The 1,335-nt window shown below is 35.4% G+C and overlaps 1 protein-coding gene across 1 annotated transcript in view; it reads left to right on the forward strand.

The window, feature by feature from the left end:
- The first annotated feature begins 963 nt into the window (after window positions 1–963).
- Window positions 964–1,335, forward strand: part of LOC101986552 — a 44,690-nt gene continuing 44,318 nt past the window's right edge. Inside the window, 1 exon segment of the mRNA XM_026777412.1 lies at window positions 964–1,256. Coding sequence (XP_026633213.1) covers window positions 964–1,256 — 293 coding nt within the window.

The raw sequence follows: 1,335 nt of genomic DNA on the forward strand, positions 1-1,335 counted from the left end.
TAATTAATTAATTAATATGTTTATTTTAAAATTAATAAAAGAATAACATTTGGACAAAATAAATCAACAATTTTTCCCCTGTAAAAAAGACAGTTTCTAATTCATAGTTTATGAATTATAGCTCAGATGGAAAGCTAAACTGGAATCTAGGAACCACTGAATACCACAAAGTCACACTGCACAACAAACCTCACACAGAAGATTTATCAGGAGGGAAAAAAAAAACAGAAGTGTGACTGCTTCTGCTCAGGTGAGAAACAACAGCAAACTGAACAGAATATAGAGCTTATATGAGCTTCATCAGAAAGGAATGAAACTTCAGAGTGGAGATTTCCAGGGTGGATATTGTGAGATTTCATATCTAGGAATTGGGCTTTTTACTCTATAGTACAGTACAGGGACAAGATCCTGCAATTAGGGCATTTACTGTATTCTGTGGGTGGAACCTGTCAGTTAGAGGTCCTTGTGGGAGGGGCCTAGCCACTTGCGTGACTGGTAGGTCTTACCCATAGTCTTCTATTTTCATATTGTTGCTATATAGATTACTGAATGGAAGGAATAAAAATGTTTAGTAGCTTAATAATTTCACTTTGTGATGAAGAAGAGTAGAAAATGAATGTTATATTAAGTATAAATCAATTCATTTCTAACCTTTAATCAATGTTAGATGTCTAAATTTATATCAGAAATATTAAAATAATTGTGTTGTGATTATATTACTTATGTAAAACTCGTATGCAGTTATATTCCCCTGTTTCTCGAAGAGTTTCAGCACTAGAATGGGTGGGGCTGTTTGGACCATTATAGAATGTGTGAGTGAATACAATTGAAATCTCACAGTCAAAACCACATAGTCAAATGGAAAGAAAGGGCCACAATTATTGTGTTCTTCTCCCGGTTCTATTTATTTTCCCCTTTACTATTGATCATTTCAGAGGATCTAAGACTAAGGAATCAGGGATCATGAGTTACAGCCATCCTCTTCCTAATGTGGACAACTTCACAAACAGCACTTCAACCAGCACCCTGAGGCATGTATTTCAGGAATTTGGGCCTGTTAGTGATGTATATATGCCCACAAACCACTTAATCAAAGAAGCTGATGGCTTTGCCATCATCCATTTCTACAACAAACATGATGCTAAGGAAGCTATGGATGCCTTAAATGGGATTTTACTGTATGGTTGTAAACTTCGAGTACAGATGGTACACAACGATGATCTACTGTATGTTCAACCTGGCTGTGGCCAGGGAGGGTAACATCTGTATCGGCATAAACGAATGCAGATTGTAAATATATATATATATGTATATATATGTATATATACATATACA

This window comes from Microtus ochrogaster, unplaced genomic scaffold (genome assembly GCF_000317375.1).
Source record: "Microtus ochrogaster isolate Prairie Vole_2 unplaced genomic scaffold, MicOch1.0 UNK64, whole genome shotgun sequence".
NCBI lineage: Eukaryota > Metazoa > Chordata > Mammalia > Rodentia > Cricetidae > Microtus > Microtus ochrogaster.